This window comes from Argopecten irradians, chromosome 11, assembly GCF_041381155.1.
Source record: "Argopecten irradians isolate NY chromosome 11, Ai_NY, whole genome shotgun sequence".
Lineage (NCBI taxonomy): Eukaryota > Metazoa > Mollusca > Bivalvia > Pectinida > Pectinidae > Argopecten > Argopecten irradians.
The window spans coordinates 13,823,174-13,840,276 of NC_091144.1; the positions used below are offsets into that span (position 1 = coordinate 13,823,174).

Sequence of the window (17,103 nt, forward strand, 5' to 3'; positions counted from 1 at the left end):
TAAAATGTGTCCGGAAATTTAAAACGTACTATGGACAAGTTTTTATAAAATAAGTCAAATTTCCGGTTTAACATGAATAGTTAACGCACCTTGCATGGAAGTGCGTAAATTGATTTTAAATTTCGCAATAACGACCCCATTATCAGGTTCTCTACGGCATGTTACAAAACACAGTTTTGCAACCAGTTTTACCTAGTGACTCTGGCTGAAGAACACGATGTCAACTATTTGTGCATTTCACCGAGCTTTATTTACGAGTAGAAATGTCATTCAATCAGGAAAAGGTGGCCCAAGGATGGTAGGTTTCCTCATGTAAAACGTTTACATTTTAGCAGCGGTGATCGTTTTGATATCCTCTTGCTGCTCTTGTCCTTCGGTCTTTGTAGAGTGTTATATATATAGCACTCTTTCGTCATGTTGCAGACCTCTGATTAATACATTGCCATTGTATAACAGGGGAGGAGAGAATGTAGCCGCCAGCCCGAGGCTCGAACCCGGGACCTCCAAACACTAATTAGATCACTCTTCGATTGATCTACCTGTAGCCGTTACATCATACACACTGTACATCTACAATGTAGCTACTGTTGTAGCGGAAAAGATATCTTTAAAGTCAGTCAGAAGTCATTCAGAAGGTGATATCTTTTCCGCTACAACAGTAGCTAATCTACGATGGCATGTTCAATAACAAGAGATTCAAGTGTCTTAACGGTCATCTAACTTCCTTGGCAAAAGTTAATATAGGAAATTAATTAACTCTTTGAGTGCCACATGCTTTTCTTTAGAGAGTGCCAAGGCGGAATAGACCTCTTTAAAATTTGAACATGTATGACGTCACAGTAACACAATCGACAATTGTATAACGTCACGTCATCGGACCGGGAATGTAGCATTTTTCAATGTTGTTTTTTCTGTTTTTTTATTGACTTTAAATCAGTAACATTTCATGCGGAAGCTTAGTGGGATGCCTGATAATACCATGGTCGTAGAATATAGATAATTCTGTAATTCAAGGATGTTAAAAAAAAATTATTGCCGATATGTATTTATATGTACTTTATGGGTTATAAAGTTGTGAGGAAAGACGATCATATACATAACGTAGAATGCATATTTGTGAAGGTAACTCTGCTGCTGATTTGTTTCTGTTTTCATTGTAATATTGAATATAAAAGAAGTAAATGTTAATATAAAATAAAATAAAACAAAATAATATAATATAAAATATTTTATAAGTTCGACGGAACCAAATCTAAATGCATATATAACAAAATGTGTAGAAAAAAAGTGGTTTTTTTTTGTTTTTTTTTTGAAAAGCAAGCATCCTCCGCCGATTACAGTACTGTATTTAGCTATCTATATATAGGGTATGAAATTGTGACTCATAAAGCATGCAATTCGTATAATTGTTAAGAAATTATTTGTTTATAAATACTCAAAAATAAACTAAAGATATAGATATAAATACCACTGCCATTAAAATGGGATGGGACAAATTGTCTGTCGCATACCTTTCGTTATGTCCCGCTCTACTATATATGGAAGAGTAGGGGTATTTATATCATACAGTTAGTAAGAGTTGCATTCTTACTGGATATATACATATTTCTTACATCCGGGCCATCGAGAGTGATTTACATAAGTTGTATAACTTGTTTCTCAATTGATGTAAAATAAATAAAGTTTATATTATATACATATTTCTTAAAGTTGTTTCCAACACAATCTATATATACACACTCACCACGGTACCCAGTTTGTCTGATTAGAATTACAATATACATGTATACAATGAATAGCGTGACATTGAAGTCCAATAATATGTAATTGTTTTCCATGAGTCTTGAAATAAAGCATGTATTTCGTATGCATGATAGAACCAGAACGCTTACACGTTGGTCACTTAATTTCAGTATCAAGTTTAGTTGATACCAACATCTGTAACAATATCTGAACTGTTTGTCTATTTCGCTAAACACACAGGGATCTGAGAATAAGATACAGTTTATATCAATATAGACCCATATCTAAGATCACAGACAATAAGCGGTTTATGTACAATGTACATTCCCGTCTAGAAAAATTATGTAATTGATACATAAATGTTAACTGTCAAGTTGTGAATGTTTGGCGTCTCCTGATGTTAAAAATAATAGTAAAAAACAAACAAACAAACAATTAAAAAGTCAATATCAGTGAACGTAGTGACTGAATTGAATTGCATTGGCATTGGCTGTTGTGTGTTTTTTGCATGAATTGACAGTTAATGGTCACTTAATTTCATAAGAACTTGAGAAGAAGTTCAAAATTTGTTTTCAAGATGACGGCTGTGGTGGCCATCTTGGATATCGAATCAACCAGAAAACTAACAACACGTGGTCGGGACCATGTCGGGATCGCTGGTAGAACTTGAGAAGAAGTTCAAAATGTGAAAAGTTATAAACGGCTGACGGCGCACAACGACGGACGAAATATGATGACTATAGCTATATAAGTCATTCTGACCCTTCAGTTCAGATGACCTAAAAATGTATATTGTATAAGTACAGTTGAACCTGGTCATTGATGTTTGACCAGTCCAGTCCCGCTACACATTTACGATTGTGTATTCAGAAGTGAGCATTAACAGATAAAGTTGACAAATTACATAAAGATGCATGTGTGTGCAAACCAATGTAACCATGACAGCTGATGAATGGTACTGAATACTGTAGGTTTCAATCTACAAAATGTAATTAAAATCAAACTTGTAATTCCACTCCACTACGATGCACTATGATATGCTCCAACACAAGATCTAACAACACCATGTTCTGGTCACCTTAGAATGACACGTGGCATAGAATCCGAACACTTCAGGATGTACATGTAGAACTTAATCAAATATGAATATTATGATACGATATCCTGCCTCTACTTGACCATCTGACTAAAATCCTCTGTCAGTCGTTCAGAGCTATGTCATCACAACGATTCGGTATGTGCTAGTGGTCATTAATATTTCCAATTTAACTACACCAAAGATTTCATAGGTGACATGCTGATTGGCTAACTATTCCGTCTTTGCATATTACAGAGTTAGCTCTCTTGTGGGTAGGTATCGATTGTTACGTCATTATTATGTGAGCGCAATTCACGTTGTTTTCTTCCAAACACATGACGTCATAATCAATACCTACCTGCAAGTGCAGATAACTCTGTAATAGGCAAATTGGGAATAGAAGTCATGCTGATTGGCTAACTATAGGAGTCATGTTGAGGTGACCTTTAACTTTTAAAATGGGAATGTGAAACAAGGTTGAAAATTTGTAGCATTGCAAAAGTTGAATGTAACCATGACAGCTGATGAATGGTACTGAATACTGTAGGTTTCAATCTACAAAATGTAATTAAAATCAAACTTGTAATTCCACTCCACTACGATGCACTATGATATGCTCCAACACAAGATCTAACAACACCATGTTCTGGTCACCTTAGAATGACACGTGGCATAGAATCCGAACACTTCAGGATGTACATGTAGAACTTAATCAAATATGAATATTATGATACGATATCCTGCCTCTACTTGACCATCTGACTAAAATCCTCTGTCAGTCGTTCAGAGCTATGTCATCACAACGATTCGGTATGTGCTAGTGGTCATTAATATTTCCAATTTAACTACACCAAAGATTTCATAGGTGACATGCTGATTGGCTAACTATTCCGTCTTTGCATATTACAGAGTTACGCTCTCTTGTGGGTAGGTATCGATTGTTACGTCATTATTATGTGAGCGCAATTCACGTTGTTTTCTTCCAAACACATGACGTCATAATCAATACCTACCTGCAAGTGCAGATAACTCTGTAATAGGCAAATTGGGAATAGAAGTCATGCTGATTGGCTAACTATAGGAGTCATGTTGAGGTGACCTTTAACTTTTAAAATGGGAATGTGAAACAAGGTTGAAAATTTGTAGCATTGCAAAAGTTGATTGCTGTTGTGCTAAATACCATGTGATGATGCATTATAATTATATAATGTAACTAGTTGGCTATCAATGTGCCATGCAACAAAAGACATACCGGGTAAATAAATCTACACTGTTAATTAATAGAGATTAGGCAGGAATTCTTGCATTTGTTTGGTGTTGATTATTAACTTAATTACCTCATCTTAGGTCATCAATATATATAATTTTTATTTAAAAAAAATTGTTTTAGAAAGATAATCGGCCTTTGATGACATTTGTAAAATATGTGATATTGCAACATTTCAATCGTTCAAATAGTTTTTATGAAATTAAGCACCAAATATACATGTATGATGTTTTTATATTTCAGAGTAAGTTGGTTCCTCAATTATTTTCAAGCTTCAACACTGCCACTCGAAGGAATTTCCATTCTATGATAAGAACCCCATTAAGATCAACACCAAAAAATGTAAGTATGCAAAATTGTACATATACATATATGCTGCGTATGAAAAAGAAGTATTTTAAAGCATAGTGCATACAGTCATACAACTCATGTTTCCCCACATGCAGAGCCCCACATACAGTTACTGGTAACACGTATGAGCTGTTGTTCGTGTAACAGATCTCTCCAAGGTGTTCTGCTAACAAACAAAATGGATGGCAGATGATACTTCAGTTAGCCTTTGACATAAAAATTAGTAATATTCTTATGAAAAAAGACACCTATTAAACAATTACACTCAACATAATTTTTATATGATGTAACATGCTAAAGGGAGTTGATTTTTGCTGAGGAAGATATAGTAGCTGTAACAGTAACTGTACTGAATGTTAACCCAATAGTGTAAAGTTAGGCCTGTATTGTGACGCAATATTTGGTATAATAAACAATTCATTAGCTTGAAGGTTATGACGATCTGTTTACCCATGGACCTAACATTATTGGAAACCCACGAATCTTCGCTCTATCATTTTGAAAACCGATAGAACGATCACTGGTGGGTTTCCAACATGGCATGTCCATCAATGACCCTGGATGTTAACGAGATATCACACCAATCAAAATCTAACATCAAAATCTAACAATTTTATTAATATTGTGTTCTGTTTTAAATGATTTGATTACAGACAACTTCACAATCATGGCGATTACTACCAGCGATAAGAAAATCGGCGAGTCAGGCTACAAGTCCTGCTCTACCAGAGTACACACAGAAGGCCATTGGATGGTGGCTGGTAGGGTGCTCGGGAATGGTGTTTGGGACAGTGATACTTGGAGGAGTTACCAGGTCTGTGGTCCTCTTCTGTTAATGAAGCTGTGAGAATTTATCTTTGGACATTATGATGATGCAATCTATGATGCAATCTCAGAGAAAGCAAGATATAATATATATTTTTTTTGTTTTACATCAAATTTCATTTTTATCCACATTAAATTTGATCCTTCCTTGCTATTTAATTAAAGGGCATTATGTCTGTTTTATGCCATACAAATGTACAGGATTTATTTTAGTCCATTATTGATATATATATCATACTAACTACAAGCTGTCAAGGTACATGTAAATAAGTGGTACTTATCTCATTACTTATGTGTTCAAATGATCATGATCAGTACAGTATGAATATTTAATTAATCAGTATTAATATGTTGTGTCTAGATAATCAATATATAGGTCTAGGTCAATTATTCACAAAGTCGGTACATATAAAAACGATTTACAATAGACATGCGCTTTTGAAAATTACTGAAGAAAACACTCACTTGGAAGCTTTTTTTCTATGAACAATAAAATTTCTCAAAGTCACAATTTTAAAATATTACCTACAGACTAACAGAGTCTGGCCTGTCCATGGTTGACTGGAAACTGTTCAAAGACATGAAGCCCCCCAGGAGCCAAGAGGAGTGGGTCGCAGAGTTTGAACGATACAAACAATTCCCTGAATACAAATAGTAAGTGTAGCACAGTAAATCCTGCCTTAGTGACCACCTCTGTATAAAGAACACTTGTTTGTTAGGATCATTTGTCTAGGTTCCAATTAACACCAATTAACACCTATAAAAACCACTTGACTATAAAGACTATTAATCCTCTGTCCCTTGGGTGATCTTTATAGACAGATTTGACTGTATGGCAATATAGCTATTTAGGTATTGTGCATTATTTGAATGAAATCAAATGGTTTTAAAATATACTTTATGATTCACTTTAATACAAAAATTGTGATTGTGACAGTCATGAATCGATATAAAGAATAAGCATAACTTTGAATTTATATTCTTATGCTATAAAAATTGTTTGAACTTTAATTACATTGGTGGCTGTTTACAATTTGTTATTATATGACCTAAATATCTTGTCGAAACCACATCATTCTTAGTATTACAAATAGATTTACTTGTTTCAGCGTGAATGAACAAAAAGAGATGACTCTTTCTGACTTCAAGTTTATATTTTATATGGAGTATGCACATCGAATGATGGGGCGTATGGTAGGACTAACCTTCCTTTTGCCAGCTGCTTACTTCCTAAAGAAGGGATGGGTGTCAAAAGCAATGAAACCAAGACTGGCGATCTATACTGCTCTCATAGGATTTCAGGTAATTCATGACAGGGAATCCTGCCTTGGCGACCACCTCCATAAACAGGTTTCAATATGTGCATGGTTTTGTTGAGATCAAATGATTAAAGGTTACAAAATTGATTATTTATTGCATAATATAAAGTTTATTTAGTCACAGTAATATGAACTAGAAATCTGATCTGTATAAAAGATATAGAGGATTAACTATAACTGGTACATTTAATCTTTTACCATTATTAGAAGTTCAGTAAAATTATCAAGAACCTTAATGTGATTTAATTGAGAATGATACAGATGTTTCTATAACTTAACATCTATACTCTATTTATGTTCAGGGATTTCTTGGCTGGTATATGGTGAAAAGTGGATTACAAGAACAGGCCAAACCTACAGATGTTCCCAGAGTCAGTCAGTATAGACTAGCCAGTCACTTGGGCTCGGCTTTTTTGCTGTATTCTCTCTTCCTGTATCAGGCTTTCAATCATCTCCTTCCAGCATCTAAGGTTTGTATACATGTAACTAAAATTAAATAACATTATCATCTTTATATAATCTCCCGCTACTCACAAGTAACAGTTATCATAGTGGAACGGCTAAGAATGCAAATCGTTCAAATTTTGAAGAAAGCATGAAACTTTGTATATGACCTCTTTAGGACATAAGGTTTCAGGTAAAAAATTGACCTAAAAAATCACGGCCCCTGGTGGCCGCCATATTGGTTTTCAAAATGGACGCCAAAAACCACCTTCTGCGACCCATATCTTACGTTCTATACCAGCTAGACCCAAACTTTAAATTTGTACACCCAAATTATTGATGCTTAGGAACGTTCTGGTAGCGTTAAATTTCATGGAGACAGACAGCCATTTTGAATTTCAAGATGGCTGCCAACTTTGCGAACTATATCTGTATAAAATACACCTAATTGGCTGAGCTTACTTTAAGCAAATAAAGTGAGAATATCCTTACTTTTATAGTGTTTGATACATAGATAATTTGATTATTATTTTAATTTCAAAATGATCGCCATTTTGAAATCCAACATTGCTGTATAAAGTTGTTTCTCTATTTATTTGTGAAAATCAAGGTAACACTCTTAAACGTCTACACCCATATTATTGAAACTTATTATTAGCATTTCTTAGGATCATTCTGGTAGTGTTAAACTTCATGTAAAAGGACGCCATTTTGTATTCTAAGATGGCCGCCAATTTACTAAATTTATCTGTATTTGTATATAATGATAATATAGCAATTGGCTTAGCTGACTTTAAGTAAATAAAAAAAAATGCAAATATAGTGAGTATTTATATTTTGTAGCGTTTGATACAAAATAATTTGATTCTTATTTGAATTTCAAAATTGCCTCTAATCTGAAATTTTAGATGTCCGTATATATAATTAAAGGTACATAAATTAACCAAACTGGCTGATAATTTTTGGAAACACTCATACAAGAGCAATATCAGACCTGCAAACAGAAGTACTGAATGCAAGATCATTTGGGATTCGTCTATCAAAGATGGTTTCATGGATGAGATGGCCGCACTCATATTGCATAACCACGTTCATGTCCGGCCGTCAACCGGGTCTCAGGAAATCTTATGTGGATTCAGGGGAAGATATTCCCTCTTTTATAATCAGATAAAATGCAAGGCAAATTGGTTTGATGCAATACTGCACGACTCCAAAAACATCAGGACACTCCACTTAAGTAAGTTCATAGTAAGGTTTTGCCGCCAAAACTTGGATGTCTACCTGGTCTGACATGACACCCTATGGTACATTTATCAATTTGACAGTAGTGGCCCTAGAAATTAACCACAAACAAGTCCTTGCGAAGATAGTCATACATATGTCTATGACATATTTTTTACAAATGTAAGCTGTGCTTCCGAGCTAGAACTCCCAATTCCTTTGCAGGCTTAGGAAATAAAGATGAGGAAGGTGTTGAATTAAGAACAGAGATAATGCAAACTATATCGACCAAATACATATAGCCACCATCATTAAAACATGCATACGGTACCAAGCAGGACTGGGTGAAAATAAATAGCAGCCATATATGTAACTGTAAGTCTTCAAGGAGAAAGTATATATGGTCATGAAAACTAAGTGCAAAATGTGGAGATGATAGAGAGTATAATCAAGATTGGGATCCACATAGACTGGAAACTAATTTATTGATATTGTCATCTGGAACCTTGCCGACTTTAGTTTAGGTTGACAATGATATGTGAAAAAAAAGTAGGACTGAAAGTGCAGCTGCTGATTGTAACCACAATAAGTAGGAAGCGGAAGTATAAAGGATTGGTAGAAGATATCAATACCCTAGAATGTCGGAATTGGTTTCCTGCATGTTCAACTTAAAAGCTATTTCCAACATTGGAAGTAATGTGCAGTGAGAAGAAATCAGCTGTAGATGTACTTTCAAAACAGGAGTGAAGGTGTCCGACTGATCGCAGTAGAAGAGACAAGTTAAGAGCTGGGTGTTATCCATAGATGGAGAAAGATTTGGCCAACCACTGCTGATTTGTGACTTTTAAGATGTTCCATTGAGGACTCGATGAAGCACATGAAAGATGATCATCTGATGACACCTGTAGAGTCGCAATTCAGGGATTTATTCCAAGATTATTCAATGCATTTCAAATGTACAATGTATCAATATTTTAACTTTTTTCTTCTCTTACAGAGTAAAATACGGAGACAACTTGAATTCAAGCGGCCATCTGGGATCTTAAATTGGCGGTCATTTTGAAGTTAAAATAAGAAAAAAATTATTTATGTATCAAACACTACACCAAGAGATCCCAGAGGGATCTTGATGCCCACCAAAGAATGATCTGCGTCTGACAATAGAAAGAGGGATCTTTTCTCTGCTTTTCAAAATTTTACTACATATTACTATATAAGAAATTTTAGAAAGATCCTTTCAGTACTTCCTGAGATATTTAACAGTAACAAACTTTAATTATCAAAATCAGAGATGGCTACCGGTCGGCCATCTTGTTGACCGATCAGTCCCAAAATGTAATATGCACAACTAGGGCCCCAGGGAAACCCACATATACAATTTGAGACAAATTACTTCAGTACTTTCTAAGAAAGAGCGGTAACAAGCTTCAACAATCAAAATCCAAGATGGCGGCCTGTCTGCCATTGTGATCACCGAATGGTCCCAAAATGCAATCTGCACAACTAGGGCCCTAGGGGAACCTACATATGGAATTTGAAAAATATACCTTCAGTACTTTCTGAGAAATAGTGGTAACAAGAATTGTTTACGGACAGACGGACTACGGACGAAAGGCGATTTGAATAGCCCACCATCTGATGATGGTGGGCTAAAAATATAAATACTCTCACTATATTTGCATGTGTTTAGTTGCTCAAATTTAGATTAGCCATTCAATGTATTATATACAGATATAGCTCGCAAAGTTGGCGGCTATCTTGAAATACAAAATGGCGGTCCTTCTACATGAAGTTTAACACTCTCAGAATGTTCTTAATTAAGTGTCAATGATATGGGTGTAGACGTTTAAAATTTTGGCCTAGATGGTATAGAACGCTAGATATGGGTCGCAGAAGCTGGTTTTTGACGGCCATATTGAAAACCAATATGGCGGCCGCCAGGGGACATGATTTTTTGGGGTCCATTTTTAGGTCATCTGACAAATTGTTGTTATTTTTCGGGTCGATCTGAAATCCAAGATGGCCACCACAGCCTCCATCTTGAAAACACATTTTGAACTTCTTCTCAAGTTCTACCGGTGCGATTTGACTGAAACTTGCATGAAATGATCCTGACATGGTCCTAACAAAGTGTTGTTATTTTTCGGGTTGATCTGAAATCCAAGATGGCTGCCACAGCCGCCATTTTGAAAACACATTTTGAACTTCTTATCAAGTTCTACCGGTGCGATTTGGCTGAAACTTGCATGAAATGATCCTGACATGGTCCCGACAAAGTATTGTTACATCTCTGGTTGATCACAAATAGAAGATGGCTACCATGACACTATATCTAATTAATTTCCTATATGTTAAGGCCGTTGGGCCTCTTGTTTGAAATAAAATTTGTTGAAAGAAATTGAAAATGATCCTGACATGGTCCTGACAAAGTGACACCTTATATAATTAATTTTACTATTGCCAAGGTAGTCAGATGACGGTTAAGGCCCTTTGGGCCTCTTGTTTTCCTGAACCCTTATGTCCTAAAGAGGCCATATGCAAAGTTTCATGCTTTCTTCAAACTTTGAACGATTTTGCCAAAAAATCGACCTTAGCCGCTCCACTATCAAGGGTTAAAATCGTGAAGACATTATATTGCATCAGGGTTTTACCCCTAATGCATGTAATATTGTCTTGGAATCATTTGTATTTATGAAATGAATTGTTTGTTGCAGTTATTTTGATGTTTACATTTTGTTTACAAAACAGAAATACAAATGCTAAAAAAAAAAGCATCCAAAACTTGGAGACCTATTAGTCCTGAAATGGGAATATAGCATCCAAAACTTGGCTTGAAATTTGAAGGTACATTTGTTCAATGAATGCTTGATTTTCATTCAAGGTCACGGGGCTCAAATAGGCTAAAATCTTTAAATGACTTCTTCTCAAGAACCAGAAGGCCAAGGGTGCTGATATTGGGCATGCAGCATGCTTGGATGAAGGGCTATCAAGTTTATTCAAATGAATGACCTTGATCTTCATTTAAGGTCACGGGTGGCAAATAGACTATAATCTCTTAATGACTTATTCTCAAGGACCAGAAGCCCAGGGTACTGATATTGAGCATGTAGCATGCTGGGATGAAGGGCTACCAAGTTTGTTCAAATGAATTACCTTGACCTTCAATCAAGGTCACAGAGGTCAAATAGGCTAAAATCTTTAAACGACTATGTTGTATTGTACTAATAGTCAGATGACAGTTAAGGCCCATGGGCCTCTTGTTAAGTTTGAACCATGTATGATATAAATGACTTCTTTTTAATATCCAAGAGGCAAAGAGGCCTCTAATGTGCTTAGGGATGATATAAATTCTTATTTACTCTTTTTGTTAAGTTTGAACCATGTATGATTACTAGATTGCAAGTGAGGGATTCGGGCCCATTGGGCCCTTGTTTTGATATTCTGTGATATATAGTGTTACCTATTGCCTATAACATTTGATGATTGTGTTGTCTCTAGTTACCTAATACTCACCTGAAGCAGATCAGCAAACTAAGAGGGATGTCACATGGTGTACTCACAGCTGTCTTTATCACTGCCCTGTCAGGTGAGTCAATTATTTACACCTTTAATCATTTAAATAATTATCTTCTTTTTTTATTAGGCATCAAATGCTGTGATAGATGTTTTCAAACATACCGTTGTATATATAAGAAATTTACGTTTTTGAAGTGTTACAATTAACACACATGATTAACCGGTGAACTATATTTTTCGCCCACCATCATTAGATGGTGGGCTATTCAAATCACTTTTCGTCCATGGTCCTTCATCCTTGCATCCATCCCTCCTTCCCTCTGTTAACCTTTCTTGTTACAGGTATTTCTTAAACAAGGACTGAAGGGATCTTTTTCATATTTTATATGTAGGTTCCTGTAGGACCCTAACTGCACATATTGCAATTTTGGACCGATCAGTCAACAAGATGTCATTTTGGATTTTGATAGTTAAAGCTTGTTACTGCTATTTCTCAAAAGGAACTGAAGGGATCTCTCTTAAATTTCACATGTAGATTTCCTTAGTGCCCTAGTTATTCATATTGCATTTTGTAACGATCGGTCAACAAAATGGCCACTAGGCAGCCATCTTGGATTTTGATAGTTAGAGTTTGTTACCGCTATTTCTCAAAAAGTACCATTGGGATCTGTCTCAAATTTCATATGTAGGTTCCCCTAGGGTCCTTTTTGTGCATATTGCATTTTGTAAATGATAGGTCAACAAGATGGCCGACTGGCTGCCATTTTGGATTTCAACCTTGAAGTTTGTTACCGCTGTTTTTCAGAAAGCAATGAAGCGATCTTTCTCAAATTTTGTATGTAATATGTTTAATAAGTTTGAAAAGCTGGGAAAAGATACCTTTTTCCATTGTCAGACATAGATCATTCTTTGATGGGCGTCAAGATCCTGCTGGAAATTCTTGTTACTTTAATAAAAAGGTATATTTAGTTGAAGGGAATGTATTTTAATTTTGAAGCGATAAGTGAGAGCCACCATATTGTACCGGTAATATAATAAAATTTACTGACCCTCTATAAACTGTTAGGATGACAATCTTTTGGTGACATTTCTGTATAAGTTGCTGATATGTGATAAAAAGTGGTGACATTGATTTGATAAAAACTATAATAAATTGAAATTTTGGAACAGGCGCCTTTGTGGCTGGTCTAGATGCTGGGCTTGTATATAACTCGTGGCCAAAGATGGCCGACAGATGGATTCCATCCGATCTCCTTAGTCACTTTCCGGCATGGAAGAACTTTTTTGAAAATCCAACAACCGTCCAGTTTGACCATAGATTATTGGTAAGTTTAAAATGAAGTCAAATTATTTTGATTGTATTTTTGTGATACAGTGTAAACACATAGCAACTTGCTTTGGCATTTCTTTAGTTGAAAGAAAACAAGGAAAGCATCTTTTCAGGGCAGTTTCATAAAAGTGAGACCTTGTAATAGGTTCCTATGTAGTTTCATTATAATTGAAATACAGCTGCAGAACAAAATTAAGATAAAACCTATCCTGACATGTTATATTGCAGTATCTAGTCTTTAGTCTTTCTAGTTCTTGTTAAAAACTGAAAAGATTAAGCTGATAAAAAGTTTATTGATTAGTTAGCAAAGTTTTTATTTAAGTTCATGAACTCTACTGAGGAAGACAGGAAGCTGAGAATGGAAGGTACAGGGTCTAATTGTTATAAAGTGAGTGTATGTAGATATATTGTTATGAAGAGAGTAAAAGTACCTACATTGTATATATACCATTAGAATAAGGATGGGAGACATGCTGAATGTGCTGAAGAGGGTGGATTTCCTGATTGTTGAAATCCTGCTTTGGATGAGATGGGTTGAAATATGCTTTGTACATGTACATGTCCTAAATTTCCTATACTGTTTGTGGCAAAGAGTATGTCCTGATTGTGTTGAAGTGTTCATTGTATTGAAGATTATGAAAGCTCAAATTCTGATTAAAGAGAGTGACATTTCTGATTTTGTTGAATTTAGTGGTAGATAATGCCATGTGGGAATTCTTATTGTCAGAATGTGTTTTAAAACCCTGATTATGATGCAAGAAGGAGATTAATCATGTTAAATAGAATGGAAATGCTGAAAATAAAAAAGAGGGCAGAATTTCTGATAAAACCTGTCCGGCTCATGTCTGATATTTTGATGTCTTGTTGAAACGCAACATTAAAATGACATCATGTAATGGTGACGTAACAATAGATTTACATTCAATTTTAAAGAATTTCTTTTTCACATCTATATTAAATCATAAATTGTTTTCTTTAGGCTCATTCCACTGTGGCACTGATTTTTGGATTCTGGTTGATGAGCAGAAGGGTCCCTCTTCCACCGAGGGCAAAGTTGGCTTGTAACTGTCTCCTTGGAATGGTTTTTGTACAGGTATATGCTTCATTAATTAAATAAATAACAATGAAATCATTTCATTCTATGCTCAACATGCATAACAATAACTCTTATCCATATCTGATACAAGGTTTTATCTTTTGCCAGGCGACACTTGGAATATCAACACTTTTGACGTATGTCCCCACTCACCTAGCAGCCACCCACCAGTCTGGATCATTGGTTCTTCTCAGCTTTGCTATCTGGGTGGCCCACGAACTGAAGCGAATGCCGAAGTGATTTATATGAAGGAGAGAGTTAGCTCTCAAAACGTTTTTTAGTACTAGTACTACAAAGAAATGTTTGGTTAGAGAGGATGCTGCTTAGGAGTATCCTGATATCTACATTTGTTACTGTTCATGACAGCCTCTTGAAAGATATTTCCAGATTATTGATCTGTTAGAATCAACCACATTTATTTAATATTTGTGATGCTGGTTATGTCTAGCTATTTCCATGAGATGAAAGTGTTTGAATTGTGTCCTTGTGATCTCTCTGTGTCCTTGAAGGAAATTCCTGTTACAGTAGGAAACAAGTGTTGTGCAGTGTTATTCAGAAGTTTTTATTTCTGTTTCAAAATATTTATGTTGATTTTATACATTCTAGCATTATGTATACCATTATAGCTGCATGATGGAGTACGGTCTTGAGGCTTGCTTAGAAGAAAGAAAGCAAGAAGACAAGTCTATTAATGCTTCCATGCTTTTCTTCTCTCACATAAAATATGGAGTGTAATGCTTTAAACAAGGTATTTTAATCAATAAAAGCACAGTATGTACCCCTTTAACCTCAACTGTGGCAATATTAACATGTTCAGAACATACACATTAGCGTCAGCGTGTTTTAGTTTTATGAAGCACTAGAAATTGAAGCTAAAGGTGCTGAAAGGCCCTGTTTGATATGAGAGAATGGGTATAACACCACTCTTTGATTTGATTTTTGTTTCATTCAATTGTTCATTAAACTATGTACATATATAAAATACAATCTTTATGGATATATTTATAAGTCTTTTCATATAAAAAATTAAAAGGAGTCTTTGTGTTCACTTTTCCTTATTAGTTTTCTATTCATCCACTTTTTTGCATGTGTATATGCTTTAAAAAATTTACATTATTGGTTATAGCTCACCTGGTCCGAAGGATACCATCGCGTCTGCGTCCGTCAACACTCGACTTCTTCTCCATAACCGCTGGTCAGATTTCAACAAAATTTGACTGGAAGTATCCTTATGGGCTACTTACTTAAAATTGTACAAATGATGAGGCTGACCCCCCGGGGCCTGAGGGGCAGGGTCAAAAGGGGGCAATTTGGCTATTTCCATATAAACGACTTCTTCTCTGCAACTAGATAGGGATAGCACCCATAATGCAATGGTAGCATCCTTATAGGATGGGGATTCAAAATTGTACAAATGAATGGGCTGACCCCACCTTTGGGCCTGGGAGGCGGGGTCAAAAGGGGTCAATTTGGCTGTTACCATATAAACAACTTCTCTGAAACTAAGCATGAATAGCACTCATAATGCAATGGTAGCATCCTTATAGGGTTGGGATTTGAAATTGTACAAATGATAGGGCTGACACCCTGGGACCAAAAACGTCAATTAGGCTACTATTTTCATATAAATTACTTCCTCTCTGAACCTACATATGGGCCGAGGAGTTTGACATTCTGTCAATATATATAGTATAGTATACACATTTAAAAAATACCCCTATATACTATATTGTGTTTTTTCCGTCGTCGTGCGTCGTGCGTAAGACTATTTATACAAAAGCCTACTCCTCCTTAACCCTTGAGTGAATTACATCCATATTTGGTGTGAAACATCATTGGGGAAGGACAATCATATTTTATATAAACAAGATAGGTCCGACCCCTAGGGGCAGATGGGTGGGGCCCAAAAAGAGGAAATTTTCTTAATTTAAGTTTAAAATCCTACTCCTCCTTCATCCTTAGATGGATTTCATCCATATTTGGTGTGAAACAACATTTGGGAAGGACAATCACATTTTATATAAATGAGATGGGTCCGACCCCTAGGGGCAGATGGGTGGGGCCCCAAAAGAGGAAATTTTCTTAATTTAAGTTTAAAATCCTACTCCTCCTTCATCCTTAGATGGATTTCATCCATATTTGGTGTGAAACAACATTTGGGAAGGACAATCACATTTTATATAAATGAGATGGGTCCGACCCCTAGGGGCAGATGGGTGGGGCCCAAAAAGAGGAAATTTTCTTAATTTAAGTTTAAAATCCTACTCCTCCTTCATCCTTAGATGGATTTCATCCATATTTGGTGTGAAACAACATTTGGGAAGGACAATGGGTGGGGCCCCAAAAGGGGAAATTTTCTTACTTTGATGAAATTTGGTTTAAAATACTACTCCTCCTTAACCATTTAGTGAATTACATTCATATTTAGTGTGAAACATCATTGGGGAAGGCAATCATATTTTATATAGATGAAATAGGTCTGACTCCTAGGGCCAGAGGGGCGGGTCCCAAAAGGAGAAATTTCTTAATTTAAGCTTTTAAATCCTACTCCTCCTTCATCCTTAGATGGATTTCATCCATATTTGGTGTGAAACATCATTTAGGAAGGACAATCATATTTTTAGCCCACCATCATCAGATGGTGGGCTATTCAAATCGCCTTTTGTCCGTGGTCCGTTGTCCGTCCGTCCGTTAACAATTCTTGTTACCGCTATTCCTCAGAAAGTGCTGAAAGGATCTTTCTCAAATTCCATATGTAGGTTCCCCTAGGACCCTAGTTGTGCATATTGCATTTTGGGACCGATCGGTCAACAAGATGGCCGACAGTCGGCCATCTTGGATTTTGATAGTTGAAGTTTGTTACCGCTATTTCTCAAAAAGTGCTGAAGGGATCTTTCTCAAATTTCATATACA

At 35.7% G+C, this 17,103-nt stretch overlaps 1 protein-coding gene across 1 annotated transcript; it reads left to right on the forward strand.

Annotated features, from left to right (window-relative positions):
- The first annotated feature begins 90 nt into the window (after positions 1-90).
- On the forward strand, positions 91-15,225 carry LOC138334798 (heme A synthase COX15-like). Its single transcript, XM_069283529.1, has 10 exons — positions 91-298; positions 4,332-4,430; positions 5,093-5,253; positions 5,796-5,918; positions 6,374-6,566; positions 6,886-7,053; positions 11,747-11,834; positions 12,935-13,089; positions 14,074-14,187; positions 14,299-15,225. The coding sequence occupies exons 1-10, from the start codon at positions 218-220 to the stop codon at positions 14,428-14,430; spliced, it is 1,314 nt and encodes a 437-aa protein (XP_069139630.1). The 5' UTR covers positions 91-217; the 3' UTR covers positions 14,431-15,225.
- The last annotated feature ends 1,878 nt before the right edge of the window (positions 15,226-17,103 follow it).

Bases quoted from the DNA above. Each gene is read 5' to 3' on its own strand.
- LOC138334798 (XM_069283529.1), top strand. From the start codon at position 218: ATGTCAACTATTTGTGCATTTCACCGAGCTTTATTTACGAGTAGAAAT. The intron at 5,919-6,373 runs GTAAGTGTAGCA...TACTTGTTTCAG, and splicing joins CAATTCCCTGAATACAAATA to CGTGAATGAACAAAAAGAGA. The intron at 13,090-14,073 runs GTAAGTTTAAAA...TGTTTTCTTTAG, and splicing joins AGTTTGACCATAGATTATTG to GCTCATTCCACTGTGGCACT.